This window comes from Psilocybe cubensis, chromosome 9 (genome assembly GCF_017499595.1).
Source record: "Psilocybe cubensis strain MGC-MH-2018 chromosome 9, whole genome shotgun sequence".
Lineage (NCBI taxonomy): Eukaryota > Fungi > Basidiomycota > Agaricomycetes > Agaricales > Agrocybaceae > Psilocybe > Psilocybe cubensis.
In genome coordinates, this window is record NC_063007.1 from 3051552 (window position 1) to 3066156 (window position 14605).

At 48.5% G+C, this 14605-nt stretch overlaps 2 protein-coding genes across 2 annotated transcripts; both read left to right on the forward strand.

Annotated features, from left to right (window-relative positions):
• Positions 1–3067: 3067 nt before the first annotated feature.
• On the forward strand, positions 3068–4862 carry JR316_0010342 (uncharacterized protein; the record flags this gene model as incomplete). Its single annotated transcript, XM_047896010.1, has 5 exons — positions 3068–3579; positions 3636–3754; positions 3815–4028; positions 4086–4349; positions 4484–4862. 5 exons carry the CDS (start codon positions 3068–3070, stop codon positions 4860–4862), a joined length of 1488 nt encoding a protein of 495 aa, XP_047745729.1.
• A 6069-nt stretch (positions 4863–10931) lies between these two features.
• Positions 10932–14594, forward strand: JR316_0010343 (uncharacterized protein; the record flags this gene model as incomplete). Its single annotated transcript, XM_047896011.1, has 4 exons — positions 10932–11153; positions 11218–11328; positions 11374–11988; positions 12042–14594. The coding sequence occupies 4 exons, from the start codon at positions 10932–10934 to the stop codon at positions 14592–14594; spliced, it is 3501 nt and encodes a 1166-aa protein (XP_047745730.1).
• Between the last annotated feature and the right edge of the window lie 11 nt (positions 14595–14605).

Genomic DNA, 14605 nt, shown 5'->3' on the forward strand with positions numbered 1-14605 from the left:
GACGAGGATTCGGTGACGTAGCATGGCATGGTTAGAGGTGCGTAAGTCGACGCTATCTCATTTTTGGCACCACATGATGATTCCACATTACTTTCTGCCGCTTTGTCCCCTTCGACCACCTTCTCTTCCTCATTCTAATCCCTGGACGACAACTCAAGAAGAATGGCGCTTACAAATCAAGTCATCGACCATTTGTCCACGAACAGGGGACATACGTCAGGAGTTGGATGAGGGGACACGCTGTTGGTAAGGCATTACTTTCAGTCCCCCTTCCACTATCAAATTCCGAGGCGGCTCACGCACAGGAATGGTATCTCTCTTTTCACGCATTCCCCTTCTTTACTACTGCCTACACTTCCCATTGAGCCATTCTCCGCGTCATCAATGCTGCTTTCACTCCACTAAATCGACCCCCTCCTCCAGGCCTCCAGACCTTTCGATTACCTTCCTGCCAGGGTACAGCCTCCCTATTCAAAATCCTGGCTTCTAAGTTGGGCCGAAGGCACCGTTCCCGACCTTTCCTTGACGTTGATGCGCACCCACCTCTAGCCGATGTATCGTAAACTCGCACCCGCAACGTATAAACATAGTGAAAACTGACAGGAGATTGGCGGTACATTGCGGAACGGTTAGAGGTGCGTAATTGCTACTGTATCTGCATCTCGGACTCCTAATGATTCGTTTTTTCACCAGATTCCCGCTCAGTGCTCACTTTCACCCACCGTCGGCTACCGCTCCGTCACCATGAAACGATTCGGTAACATCCCACCGGCTGAAACCGAGCACAGAAACGAGTGTGAGGCATCTAATCACCAAAAGGACGGGGAGAATACACCTTTGTAAGTGTACTGTATTCCTGTAATCTTCTCGCACAATACAATGGGTTCTGTAGAACTATCCTCTCAATATCACTTCCACCCGCTTCCCATATTACTAGTTCACGCTTTAGCAATGAAAGGTTTTGGTACGTCGCATGGAGCCGCTCCAATTTCACATTAATATCTCCCCGGGGCCCAGAGGCAATCTCACTCCCGCACATAATCGCCCCGCCTCTTGATTTTGATTAATTCAAACCTTCATGAAGTCCAGCCGCTTTGGTTCGACTCCATGGGCTTGAGAGCGCTTGCGGATGCTAAAAAAGAGCTTACAGAAGCAACCGTATTGAGTCTGCCTCACGTACGACCTTAAAATTTGGCTGAAAGGATTTCATGTTTCCATTTCTTCTCTGCCTCTCCATGAATTCCCCTTTCTTCCATATTTATCTGACTTCCTCATACCTTGATGAAGAGCCCCGTGTACATGTAGTAACCTTGGAGATAAAGACGGGATACGCATTCATGAACCACAGCGCCAGTCGTTATGTTCTGGTGTCCATAGTTCTAACCGTCTATTGAATCATGTCGCTGAATTTGACGGGATACCTAATCTCAGTATCTATTCTTGATCGTCAGTGTCAAATACAGGATTCCTGGGCATATCCTCAGGGATGGCGTGACAAAAATACAGAGGATTACTTCTGCATGCAGCGACGTACTGCCGATACCGCTTCTCAAAAGCTGAACATTTTTTTTGGTTTTGTCGGATGAAAAAAATGTTCGCCGAGTTAGACCGCAATGTCTTTGTCGTGTCGTGTACCCAGGATCTGGTCTTCCACGACTTGGGGTATCTATTTTCCATTAATCCAAATCTCGGGATGAATGTATGGGCTGAATGATGGCATATCTAGGTGATCTCCGGGTGGATTTTCCTCCTATATACTAGATAAAAATGTCAACGCAACTGGACAGGGCATATCACTTCCTGTGCAACAAGGAGGGCACGCGGTACCAACTGCTTTCAACCGACCTCACGTATTTTGACCTTGGCCCAAATAGAGAACACACCGTCTCCCTCTATCCTCTCCCGCTGTATATCAAGTCCCGCGTTTTTGACCTCGTCCTCTTAGATGGACATCATCTGCGCACCCAGACATCATCTCACCCTGGGGACAACGACAGGCTATTGATATTGCAGCTAATAATAGCATTAAAGGCAGTCAAACTCGGCGGTACACTGGTCGTCAAACTCCCTCTCCCGCATCATCATTGCTCTGCACGAGTCATATTTGTCCTGCTCATCCTATCGACAAAGTTGGTGCGATGGAAGCCACTTAGTATGCATGCCACCCGAGGACAGTTCTACGCTGTAGCGAAAGGTGTGGGCGAAGGTGCGTCGGGTGATATATTGTCTGCTATGGTCCACTTTAGCCTTTGGGGGAAAGGATAACATTGGGAGGGCAATCGTTCCGGAAGATCTTGATTTTATAATATCGATAGAAGATCGAGGATCCATCATCTGGAATGGCTGTTGGAGTATGGGAAACCATTGGGGAAAATTCAGGCCAATGCGATAGAAGACTTCATCAGGGAGAAAGGGATATTACAGTACCCAGATTGGTATTGGCACTCAGTCGTTGTACATTTAAATAGGTAAGGGAATGGCATTGAGAAGATCGAGCTCACATGCGTAAGCTGATAAGATTACCCTGATTACCCACGGATGTGCACACAACAACGTAACCACACAGTGCTGGATGCTGTTATCAGATAGCGAAGATATTCTCGGACTTGTTGACGATGGGACAAACGCGTACTTGGCTGGTGAGGAAGACTTGAGTCATGATCCAGTCTTTTGAAACACCCCGTAGAGAATTCATTACAATCTTTCAATAGTCAGAGATATCAGTATGAGATAAGCCATCAAACGAGGTCACATCGTTGCTTAAAACGAGGTTGACTGGAGGCTACTTTAAGTACGGACACGTGTATTGTACAAGGCTCTATACTCAGATCGCAGTGGCCAGTGCGCGCTGCGGTGTCCTGTGCGCCGGTAAAAGAAGAGTTCTGCATGGGAATCGATCATTAAATGTTGGTCATATCAACACGATGTTACACAAATCAGAGTCCTGTTTTCCGGATTAAAAGACGGAGCCTGGGATTTTCCATACACATATTAAAGAGCCATTGTTCTCTTTTGACAGATTATTCTTCCCCACTTCACTCATCTCACAACCGCTCAACGTTCAATAATGCCATCTTCACTCCATTTGCCTGATCTCTACGTACCAGAAATCTCTCACAATACCAACCTCGGTGTGTTAAACGACGAGCCAAATAAAAATGCCCAATCAACACCCTTGGAAGCCGCAGGTGCTCATTTGGCTGGATCGTCTATCATTCCTTCCCAAGCCTCAAAATTTCACTTTTGTCCAAAGGTGCTGGCTAGCATAAAAAAACTCACTGAAGATGTGGAAGAAGAAATGGGTGTAAACTATCTCGACTTGGTTAAGATGCCAGAGGCGAGTGGCGCAGGCATCTACAATGCCTGGACATCAACCTCCCAGCCTGTCCCATTGGTACTACCTACCTCGAATTCAATACAACAGTCAATGCCCGAAGAAATTGAGGATTCATACGATCCTCGGAATGGATTTGAGCCACCAGCCGCCACAGCAGCGATACCTACACAGATGAGCACCTTCCCGGAGCTAATAAACTCGCACAATATGACTTCTTTAAGTAGAAGACGTGATGTTGAAATGTCAGTCCTAAAACATAATACTTGATACCCCAATTGAAAGCTAATTATGCTTTTAGATCAGCGTCACTGTCGACGCCGGCAGGTCCCTCTCGTTGGCATCGAGAGGAAAGGGCATACGGTGAGCCGATCCAGCCATCGATTGACTGGAGTGAGTGGCTCGAACACGAAGTGGAGGGTACGTCTTGTGGAGACTTGTATTCTAAGCATGATTACCCATCGTTTCGATTTTATACAGCACCATCGTTGTATCCCAAACATTCAGAATTCACGGGCTTTCCTACCCACAATACACTATCTGACGCCTTCAATGGATCTTCTTATCAACGGAATAACGGGATGAATGATCTTGCTCCATGGTCAACCAAAAGACCATTACCAATCTCATCATTCGCAAGCCTAATCCCTGAATTGAATACTGCGCCGATGCACAACGCGAATGGTGATGAAATGTGAGTCTTACCGGTATATTCACTAAAATTTAGACTGAGAAAAAGCTTCATTTTCAGATCATCATCTCCAACTCCCTACGGGAGGACCGCTGATGCCGCCCAGTATCAGGGCATGTTTTACGACCATGCTCAGCCATGGTTTCAGGCGGGTGAGGGTTCCAACACCCATCATCCATCAACGTCTTTCTCCTCAGAAAGAGAGAAGAAAGAGATAATCACATCTGGATCGATCAAGGATGGACACGAAGAGCTTCGCTCCAGGCTCACAAGTGAGCCTGTAGAGCGTCAAGACATCAACGAAGCCCAAACAAATGATGGAGGGTATGAAATTTCTTCCTCCTCTCTTCCGAGTAGACACTGACATTGTTCTTTCTTCAATATAAGGTGCGGGGAGGGGGTAGAAGTAGGGCATGGCCAAACAATTGGGAGGTTTGTTGATCAGTAATGAGTTAGAGACTAAGGACTCACAAGGGGAAAAATGCTTTTAGGGACAAGATCACGTCTCGAAAGAGGCGACGCGAGGACACGAACTCGGAGATCGAGTCCGCTGGAGACCCCCGGCTGCCCATAAAACCCAAGGTGCAGGAGTCCCGGGACACCGTGCCAGGAGACATTAGCACAGAGGTACAGGGCTCCCGGGGGAAGCCCAGAAAGTTGAACCCGAGGGCGCCAGCAATGATGAGGTCGTACACACACAACTTGACCCCGCTGACGACGCCTGAGGCAAAGGAAGGGGGCTTTGTCCCACTTGTAACTGCAGAGGAGAAAACAGCTGACAAGGAATTTGGTGACCACCAAATGCCCGTTAGCATGGACAATATAACGATGGAGTAAGTGGCTTGTCATTCCGCATCGCTCAGATAAGATAAGAGACTTACATGCCGTAATCCCTGAAAGGACCGGCTGCCCCGATGCATCCAAAAAGAAAGGTGCCAGGAGAAGCAAAAGGTTGAAGGCCGCTTAGTGATACGATAGCGGGGACACCGTCTTGTACAATATTCAGTAGCTGGTAGAGCACGTCGTCAACAGCAGTGTAATGCCAAATTTTTTATCTCGTACCTTTTATCAGTCCCGCTCATCGATGGGCAGCTTTGATTTCTCGCGGCAAATTCCCGCAACGAGGGGAGAGTAAAAGTCGCCACACGGTCATTCGGAATACGTTCGAGCACGAGAGTTTGCGTGGAAGGTCTGGTAATGAGATGCAAGATTCAGTGAGAAAGGCAGATGCGTGTTTGGTGCTGTTATTTGCAGCCACACGAAAGCGGTAAGCCGGCAGGAAAAGCCAGTAATGCAAACACCGCTTCATAGAGGCATGCACCCTCTCGCCATCATCAAAAATTATGACCACTTTGTTAATCTGGTATGCATCTCGAAAAGCCGATAATTCGTGCCATCTGGGAACTTGTAGGATATGATTCAATGTAAGTTATTACCCATATTGTTCCAAAATTGGTGGTCAGCCGACGTCACCTTTCCGAACTAACTTCTGTTCCAATATTTTTTCTAAACTTTGGGATTTGGCACTTGGTTGAGATATGGAGAATTACCACCATCTCTACATCTATAGGGAGCCACAAAACTCCAGACAAATAGCATATTGAAGTGAGGAAAAATATCACCACCTCACTTAACCTCCTCCAACACCCGGTTCACCACATGTATGTAAACATTCGAATCTTCCCCGGAGTTATTTATATTATGACTCCGCTCTGTGGGTTGCTGAACTGGTGGATCGAGACCAGATATGTGGGTGATTGTATCAGACTCGGCTTCGTGATCATTGACCATCGCCAACCTTGAAACCATTAGCGTTGGCCCGATCCCCTTTCGTTGGTATGATTAATTTTATTGCGACTTACTGATGCTACAGACATCAAAACGCCGATGTAGTTCATTGATTGGCCCAAAGGGGACCATGCTTTTGTCTCTTTAGGTATGGCCAGCATCACCCCAAATATTAGCAAGAGCACTGAATATACTGCGGAGGATTCGATGATTATAGCCACAATGCGACGAAATCTCCCTTGCGATCGAGTAATACCGTGAAACAGTAAGAATATTCTGAGCGCAATGATAAACGTGGCTGTGACTGTGGTGCCTAGAAAGAGGAAAGCAGGGACCGTAGATATACTGGATGCCAGAATTAAAAAATTTGACTTGTTGATGAAAAGGTAAGGGTTCGCCACGAATAAGAGGTCCACTGTAATGACTCCTATAATACATTATTTTCATTCTGTAAACTATTCTCGGTAATGCCTCTCACCAAAATTGGTAGCCAGGAGCAAGGACGGAACCAAAATGGCCTTGAGAGACCCACCCCACACATGGTAGCATCTCCAAATCTTTGGTGAGATGTATCAGAAACTCAGAAGGGTTGGACGAAGATATATCGATTCACCAATAGGCCATCGGATATAATCAATGATGCAAAGCTAATAAAATTGCGTGTTGCTTCAAGCCATCGTGGTTCAGCCATAATAGCTTCAAAGACAGTGTCCGGCGTAATGTGCCGTACGTGGAGTGAACTATTGAGGAAACACTACGAAAAGATAGCTTCTGCGAGGCATACAATGTATAGTGCAGAAATTGCGATCAAAACAACCATAAAATTTGTGGTTGATTTTGCCTTCGACACTGCAAAATAAAATGTCAGAATGTCACAATTGTCTTACAGTATCAATATACGGTATATTTGTACGGTCCATGCATAGACCATAGTGTAAACTCCTGTAACGTGTCGGTTATGCTTCAGCATAACATTAAAGGGATATAAACAATACCCATCAAACAAAGTTGGAACATGGTTCCGTTGAGATTCTGACTGATTGCAGACTCCTCAACACGGAAAGGGAAGGGGGAAGTGGACATGACTGCGTGAGTCGAGCTTTACATTGAGCATTATATACAGATCAAGGTCCCAATATGTTTCGCATCGTGATGTAGTCAGTTCGTTGGTATGTGGGTAGGTAGATAGAAACATGTATACAGTACTTATCAAGCTGACCTACATATTGTTTTCTATATCCACCCCTTTCGGACTTCTTCTTTGAGTCACCGGCGCTTTATAGCCACCAATTAACCGTGCTGTTGTTAGCTTGCTAGAGCAACCTCAAATCAGCTTCAGCATAATTATCCGCTGCTCCACTATTGATAACAGCGACAATGATCCGTAAATGGCAGTGATACATCGACAACGTACCTATACTCAACAAAACTTCAAATGAGAGTAATAGAAACCCTTTCAATGGAACGTCGAGGACTCTCTCCTCTTTAAAGACCTTGAAAGGTAAGGATTCCAGCGCATATGAGGTTTGCGAAAAGAGATGCACATCGTTCTGTAAATTATCTATATGAAGCCATTGAACGTGAACCATTCAACATATACCCACCTCGGGTTTCATGGCACAAATAATTGTTGATATTACATTATGGACAACAACACTGATGTAGGGTATCATTGAAAATGTTTCTGTATGTAACGTGTTGTAGGATAACCAAAGGATGACTATCAAAATCTTCAGATAAAATCAGATAAAATTACTGTAAATTTTTTTTTGCCATCCAACTCAATAGGAGGAGAAACTCGATCATCTACATCCCATAATTATGGCTCAATAAATGATATTTAAGCAAGATAAACACTGATAAAGGATCAAAAGGTGAGTACTGGGTAAGTACCAGCGCAAGTTCGTGATGTCGATGGCAATGTCTGTGATGAGGCGTGGGAACATTATCACATGATAGTCTACAGTTGGCCGAACCTTGCCAGACCTCGGCCGAACCCTTTTTCCGTCTTTCGCACTCTAGTCCAGGTAGCAGGGAAAGCCCCATTGAAGGTGTACTCTGGTGCAATCGACCAATGTCGGCGTCAAAATTGCACTGAGGATGAAGGTCTCACATAATTTTCCACTTCTTGGCGATTCTCGCGTCAGCAAAGCGTGCACTTGATGCACCATGCATTCCTTATTTGCGGCGCCAACGCCGATTTTTTACATCCGAACCTGGTTCATTCACTTTCTATGTCACCTGCCACATTTTTAACTTTGAGTGTCAATGGAACATTCTCGTGTTCCACCAACGACATTACCGACACAGCTTTCCTTCGTGTTGCAGGAGGTTTGGATATTATACAGTTTTCAGCGGATCCAACGGCATCATACCAAAGTACGGTCTGCACGCGTATCTCTTTTCTATTTGTCATTTGTAATCGGTACCCTTTCTCCTCGCTGTAGCTTCCTCTGCATCACCGGTGCGTGATATAACGTTGGCGAAAATCTAGTGTACGATGTCTGCCCTATCTGCACTTATAAGAAGATTTTTTTGGTTTAGAAGCTTTTTATGGGCAAGGAGGCACCTACTTGAAAAGTCCCCAGCGACGGAACACGGGGATCATGTCTAGATGAGTAGTGTCATGTTTTTGTATTGGGTTCTTACGGCTAGCAAGGTGATAGGAAGAAAGTACGACACATACCAAATAAAACGCAGAAATTGTCACAACTGTACTCCAGGACACTCCCTTCGACTAGCAATGGCGACAGCGTAGGTAAGATCTGCATACTTCGATCTTTCATTGGCGTCTTTTGCATAGAGATAGAGTCTCGATGATAACTATATGCCTTATGAAATACCACATTTTATCAAATACATCGTACTTTCCTCGTATAACCCGCCTAACGATGCTCCCCGATTACTAGTATGGAATTCGGCTCAATAGGATGTCCGGTATTACCCACACTGTCTGGTGTCGGACCGACGCCGAGGGTAATTCTAATTCCAGTACCTGAATCGATTAAACTGTTGTTGGAAGCGTTACGGATGCTGAGGACAAGTCGGCAAGATATGACGCAAGGGAATGCAATGCAAAATCCCATCGGCGCTTGCACCAGTTCACTGTACTGCGCGAAACCAAAAGATTCCGTTATAGAGTCGATTCACCAGCAGAAGAAAATGCGGAACCTACCGGAATACCGACCCAGACCAGTGCGAGGGTGATATATGTCACTCCAATTCTATATTTTATGAGTATAATAAAAGCACCATTTCACATTCAAATGCAGTGTCAAGTAGAATAAACACATACGTTAGGAAATATATGGCTGAGCCACGGTACAGAATATCAACCAAGTGTTTTCCGCTCGCGGATCCTGGAGAGAATCCTTCTTGCCTCAGGTATGCAAAGGATCTCGAGAGCTTTACCCCTTTTATCAAAGCCAAAATACACATTATCGTCTCAAAAAAGAATAATGGTATCCAAAACGCAAAAAGCGCATGTGTTGACTTGAGTGGGATACAAGCTCTGCCGCCGGGAACTTGGACTACTTGGGCTAAAAAGAATATCTATCAGAGACGATAAACGGACCAAGAAGACAATGGAACCACCGTTCAAGATGGGAAGAGACACTCCTATCAATATACCAGATGCTGTAGACGAGATAACAAACAACACTAGCAGGATCGCTGCTAATTTCTTGTTAAAGTACATGGCGTATAACCTGATTTGGAGAATTCCTGTGATACCCAACAATTGATACAAACTGTGTGCCAGTATAACATGTCATGTACAAACCTTGACACAACATATTAATTGCTAAAGAGGTCCATGCTTGCCATTTAAAGTAGACCAGGCCTATAAAACCGTTGTCTCGTCAGAAACTTTGTCCTCATGTCGTATTTTCACTCACAGCTACATTATGAAAAAAATTAATGAGTCATAAAAGTTTGGAGAGTGAAAGGGACTCGCCTCTGAAGGTCGGGTAGATTTGAACAGAGTTAGTCATATCTTTTAGAATTCACTTACAACGCTAGTAGTATTGATTACAGGGAATAGCACTGATAGAGTAAATTACAGATAAAATTTTGAACCAGACTGTCAATATCAAATAACTCACTGTGGCTGTTGAAGCTTTAACCGCGTAATATTGCTGTTATTGACACGACACAGACCAGTGGATATTTTGCTTTCAGAGGCTAAACCTCTCGCCACAGGAATTTTAGACTACTATGGATGCCATTCTCTGTAAGCATTTTTCCAAACTTGCACACAAAATCGTCATCATCCAGCATATACGTAGCAATAACATTTCCATAACGATGACAATTACGGTAAATTTACAACTATTATATATTGGATTAGAGATGGACTTCCCACCTTATCATCAAAATTGCATCGAGTAGAATAGGCGCTGGAACCGGTGTATCGATGAATGAGGTGGCACAGTTCACAACATGCATAGAGTTCGGCTGTATAAAAATCATTGTATAATTAACCAGTGTCCGTCGAAGACGTGGATTCGAAAAATCTAACTTTGCTTCTCCATAGATCTAACACATATGCCACATGTACGCACCTTCCTGCATCGATCCTACCTCCGCAGCAATTTGCTTTGCCTCGACATCGAGTCATCTTGCTAACCCCCTTTGTAATCCTATGTTTATGTGCCCCTGCTCTGTGCGTGGGAACAGTCACACGTGGGGTATGTGACGAGTGTGACACAAGCGCCAGCGGTGACGAGGAGGGTCCGTGGCTCACACGCACGCACCATCACCATCACCTCCACGACTACCTCCGTCTCCGTCGTCTCCCTCTGTGCCTCGCCTCTGGTCCATCCGCCCACGACTTGACCCTTTCTAGACGCATATTTTAACAGGCACTCTGTGGCCTCGGGTCTTCCACACACTACATCGCCACGAGACGATATTGAGGCCGGGTACGATAAGGACAAAGGAGAGCATATACGAGCGTCGCACAACCATTGAACAGTCTTTTTTTGTGGCCGCAACACCACCAACACCACCGCCACCTCACCCAAAAAAACATTATAAATGCCTTCGGCACCCTTTTCCTCTGTCCAACACAACGCACACCCAGGGCTCACATCGACATCGACATCCACAACACCATCCATGTCGTCTTCCGGCCTACCACCGTCCAACGCGCTCTTCCCGGCTCTCTACCTGTACCCTTTGAACGACACATGGGCACCCAAACACATTGCGCTGACGAGTATGCACACGAAAATTGGACGGCAGACGAGCAGCAAAACAGCGCCAGGCGAGCGGAATGGGTTTTTTGACAGCAAGGTGCTGAGCCGACAACACGCAGAAGTGTGGGAGGAGGGTGGAAAGGTGAGTATATGCGCGTATATGCATATATGCATCACATTCCGGCCGGATTCTGATTAATGTTTAGATATATATTAAAGATGTGAAGAGTTCGAATGGGACGTTTATCAATGGGGAGAGGCTCAGCAGCGAAGGACACGAATCGGAGCCATTCGAGCTCAAAAGCGACGACATCGTCGTATGTCCTTTCACCCCTCTTTTTTCGTACACTCACATTTTCTAGGAATTCGGTATCGACATCGTGGGCGAAGACAATAAGACGATCATCCATCACAAAGTCGCCGCGCGTGTTGTATGTGTGTTCACAGAACAGGATGCCCAGGTCGCTGCACGCGCCGAGCAGCATCAAGCTATGCAAGCACAACAGCAGGCCGCGCAGCATCAGCAGCAGCATCCACAGCAACATGGGCAGCACGGCCACCCGCAAGGTGCCGGAGGGTTCATGGGCGCTGGCCAGCAAGGCCTCGGGGGGCTAGGAGGGCAGGCGCATGGACTGGGCGGTCCAATGGGCCTTGGAGCAATGGGTGGCCAGCCACAGGGCGTGATGGGAGGACTGGGGGTGAATGGTGGACAGACGGGCCCGGGCGGTGGACAAGGTGCGCAGAATTTCCCCTTTGGACAGGGGCAGCCGGGTGCCAGGAGGCCACAGCTTGCGCAAGGCCTCGGTTCGATGGGTGGTATAGGCCTCAGGCCGCCAGGTAAAACCGGCCTGAGCTTCGACGTGATTCTGAGTCGCCTGCAAGGCGAGGTGCAGAAGAGTCGCGAGACAGGGGCAGAGTTGGGCAGTTTGACGAGCGCGATGGGCGAAATTGGGGATGTGCTTGGGGGTGTCGGCGTGGTGAGCTTTGTATATCATTTGTAGGTCCAAATACTCAGTAATTATTGGTGCAGCCTGCAAACCTTCCACCGTTCCCGGCACATCTACCCCCTGTGCGTGCGCCTCCACCGGAAGCGCAGCCATCCATACCTTTGCCGCCACCTCCTGCTGCTGTTTCTGCACCTGCACCTGCACCTGCAGCCACGTCACCCAGCGCACCCAATGCCGCACCCGCATCAGCAGAGGCCGCATCGACATCGACATCGACATCAACATCCGCTACCGCATCAACGTCGACATCAACCGACCAAACATCCACCTCATCTCCGCCTTCGACATCTGCGCAGCCTGCACCGTCCGGTCTATCCGCGACCCTCATCGCAGAACTACAGGCCCAGATCAGGGAGACGCAGAGCAGCCTCGCTGCCCACCATGACCGCGTCCGCCAACTCGAGGGCGCTCTCGAGGCGCAGGAAGGTTTACGGCGTGAGGTTGTGGTGTTGCGAGAGCTTGTGATGCGTGGCGCGAGTTCATCAGGGACGTCCGGCGCGGGTTCGGGTGATTCAAGAGAGGTAAGGTTGGAGGAAGGGTCTCACGAAGAGGCAATGGGTGAAAGGCATCGTACGTGTGATGACGAGGACGAAGGCGGGGAGGGCCATGAAGATGACGACGAGGAAGAAGAAGATGACGACGACGATGCGCGTAGTGTGTCGACGATTATTCCGCACGAACTCGAGAGTGTCGAGGAGGAGGATGAGGAGGCCGTTGCGCGTGCTGAGCGTGGTGAAGATGGCGATGGCGATCCCGACCATGAGGCGCGTGATGCGCAGCATGGAGTTGAGGATACAGACCATTCTGTGTCTGAAGCTGTCGACCCTTCGACTCTTGATCAGGAGCACGAGCACGAACAAAGGCATGAACATGGGTCGGAGGATGAGGCAGAGGCAGAGAAGCGGAAGCAGGAGGATCTCAAGGTCGGCAGGCCCCGTACACCGGAACCCTCGCTCCTGGGTATGGGTGAGCGCAGGGCATCACCGCTCGTCAGGCGACGCCCGCGCGACGCTGATGATGAAGCTGGGCAGCATCCTGAAGTCGACGAGGACGAGGAGGATGGCGAAGAAGATCATTTCAGACCTTCGTTACCGTCCTCTGTATCCGATGCCGACGACGACTCCGAAACGGAGGCGAATCCCGCCTCTAAATCCTCTGCAGTGTCCACCGAAACGAGCACGAGCGCAGAGGTGCTGGCGCAAGTCAGCAAGCTTTCGGCGCAGGTCTCCTCGGTCGTCGCATTGAGCGAGGCGCTGCATAGGCAGCACGCCGAGGCGCAGGGTACGATTCGAGCACTGGAGAAAAAGGTTGAAGGGTTGGAGGAGATGCTGAGAGCTGCTAGCGCTGCGAAGGAGGAAGAGGCTGCCGCTGTGGTGAAGGAGGAACCTGTGGATGACGTGCAGGTTAAAGCCGAGCCTGTAACGGAGGAACCCTCTTCCACAGCTATCACGATAGCAGCGACTGTCGAATCGGCCCTCGCGGAGAAAATGGCTCTCTGGAAGAAGGCTGTCGAGGGTCAATGGAGCTCTGTCCGCGATGAGTGGCGTGACGAACGTGCGCGGCTTGAGAGGGCGAGAGAGGAGTGGGAGGCTAGGGTGCGGCTGGTTGAGTTTGGTCTTGAGAGAGTGCGTGATGCCGAACGCGAACGGGAAGGGGAGGTGACGAAGACTAGGGTGAATGGTGGTGGGAACGGTAATGCGAGGGGGGGTCTAGCGACGCCGCCGAGTCCACGGTCGCAGAGCTCAGATTCAGGGAGGTATAGGAGACGGAAGAAGCGTGCGGCGCTCACTAACGCTGGTGCTACTTCAACATCCGCCGTGGAAGGCAGCTCTGGTGCGAGTGGTAGTGAGGACGAAGAAGACCGTGATTCGGGCGACGAAAAGGCACCGTCTGCGCAGAAGCTTGAAGGACGAAAGGGGGTCGAACTTGTAGATGACCCTACGCGAATGCTTGCTACGCCAGAACCGTCTGTCGTGTTCAAGCTCTCGGAGAGCGCTGTGTCGTCTCTCGACGGTGACCGGGATCAGGACGAATCTCATCTATCTGGGAAGACACGGACACACCCGCTTGCAGACTCGAGCGATGTGGACGCGGATGTGCTCTCACGTAGTTTCGACGAAGATTCTGTTGCTGGGCAATACGAACAATCAAGTGGAGAAGGGCTAGAAGGAGAAGGAATAGAAGGCGCTAGGGCGAGTCCATTTTCTTCCTCATCGACGTATGCGCGCGACGCGTTGCTGATCCTTTTCTGGGTTTTTGTTTCTTGTGTGTTGGGTGTATTGGGTGTATTTGTGGGTCTTGCTATCTCTGTTTATTCATGGCTTGTGTCGGGCGTCGTTTGGATCTCTTCATCGTCGGTCGCGCGCTGGCTGTCGACTGTCGATCTTGATTCCTTGGCGGCTGCGCTTCCTGATACTCGGGTGTATGCTTGGGCTACACAGACGTTGCACCACCTGAACAAGGGCAAGGGCAAGGATAGCGCGGGAAACCCGAATATCAATGTCCAAACTGCGGTGGGCGTAGTGCTGCTCAGTGTTGCGGCTGCCGCTGTGTTTTGGAAGATCAAGCCCGAGTAGTTCGTCATTTT